The following is a 1,293-nucleotide window of genomic DNA, read 5'->3' on the forward strand; positions in this document are numbered from 1 at the left end:
TTTAGGCACTGAACCCACATTGCAGTAGATACAGTTGTTCTTATATACACGTATACCATGTACAATATAGTGTCGCTGTATTGCTCAGCGTGATGCCTCATCTGCGCCTCCATATCATCTCACATTGTCTATCCGTGTCCGTATATCAAAATGTCTTTATCGATTGGGATAGCACACCTTTAAAGACTTGCCCACAGGTCATGGATCTGTTGAGTATAACCAAGTGTGTCTATGTTATCTGTGCCAGTACTACAAAGTGTCTAATATAAAGTGTCGATGCCCTGTCATTTACCTACATGCCCCGTTATTTACCCACAGGTCATGGATCTGTTGAGTATAACCAAGTGTGTCTATGTTATCTGTGTCAGTATTATAAAGTGTCTAATATTAAGTGTCTATGCCCTGTCATTTACCTACAGGTCATGGATCTGCTGAGTATAACAAAGTGTGCAGACACCATCATGGGATCGGCCATGAAGCGCGGCATCAGTGGTGGAGAGAAGAAGCGTGTTAACATTGGTTGTGAGCTGCTCACAGACCCAAGTGTAATTCTACTGGACGAGCCTACGAGTGGGTTGGACAGCAGCACGGCGTATAGTCTGATGAAAACGATGAAAGAGATCGCCCGCTTGGATAATAAGACAGGTAGCTGCGTTGCATGCACATGCGTGTGTGTCTATACATGTGGCTTGTGAGCGATATATATATATATATATATATATATACGCCTCACATTGGGGATCGATTCGGGGTTTTGAGTAAGTCGTATCAAGGAAATAAGATGAGTTTGTATTGGCAAGTTCGTGTGTGGTCCAGATAGCAATACAACGTATAGTGCGATTACGTATCGGAAGGAGATTGCGAGTCTGACAAACAAGACCGGTGTATTCCCATCTAGCGCTTATACTTAAGCGTGTAGTATTGAATGTACCAAATAGTCAACACGTTTCGTCGGCTTTGTTGTGAGTAACGCGTACCTGCAGCTCTAAGTATAAACGCCTATGCCGGATGTCTAGTAGCGGTACTATTGCACTGTTTTTGTAACGTTTGTGTGGCTTTGTTGTGATGGATTATGGATTGGCGCGTACGAATTCTGAATTCTGGGTCAGTTCCGAGGACAAAACGTTCCTAAAGAGTGCTTGATAGCAGTGCTGCCGTACTGTTCGAAGCTTCATCGGCGTGTATATGCTAACTCGTATCTACTATCACATGTGCCTGAAGTCTCATACGTCTCTCGGCATATACCCACACAGTGGTCACCACTATACACCAACCGGCATCGCAGATAATGAA

General features: G+C 43.9%; 1 protein-coding gene across 1 annotated transcript; it reads left to right on the top strand.

The window, feature by feature from the left end:
* Positions 1 to 419: 419 nt before the first annotated feature.
* Positions 420 to 645, top strand: SARC_16127 (hypothetical protein; the record flags this gene model as incomplete). The annotated part of the gene is made up of 1 exon (XM_014289763.1): positions 420 to 645. A coding segment is annotated over one exon (226 nt), but the record flags the coding sequence as incomplete, so codon positions are not given.
* Positions 646 to 1,293: the final 648 nt, after the last annotated feature.

The sequence above is a fragment of the Sphaeroforma arctica genome (genome assembly GCF_001186125.1).
Source record: "Sphaeroforma arctica JP610 unplaced genomic scaffold supercont1.7412, whole genome shotgun sequence".
Taxonomy (NCBI): domain Eukaryota; class Ichthyosporea; order Ichthyophonida; genus Sphaeroforma; species Sphaeroforma arctica.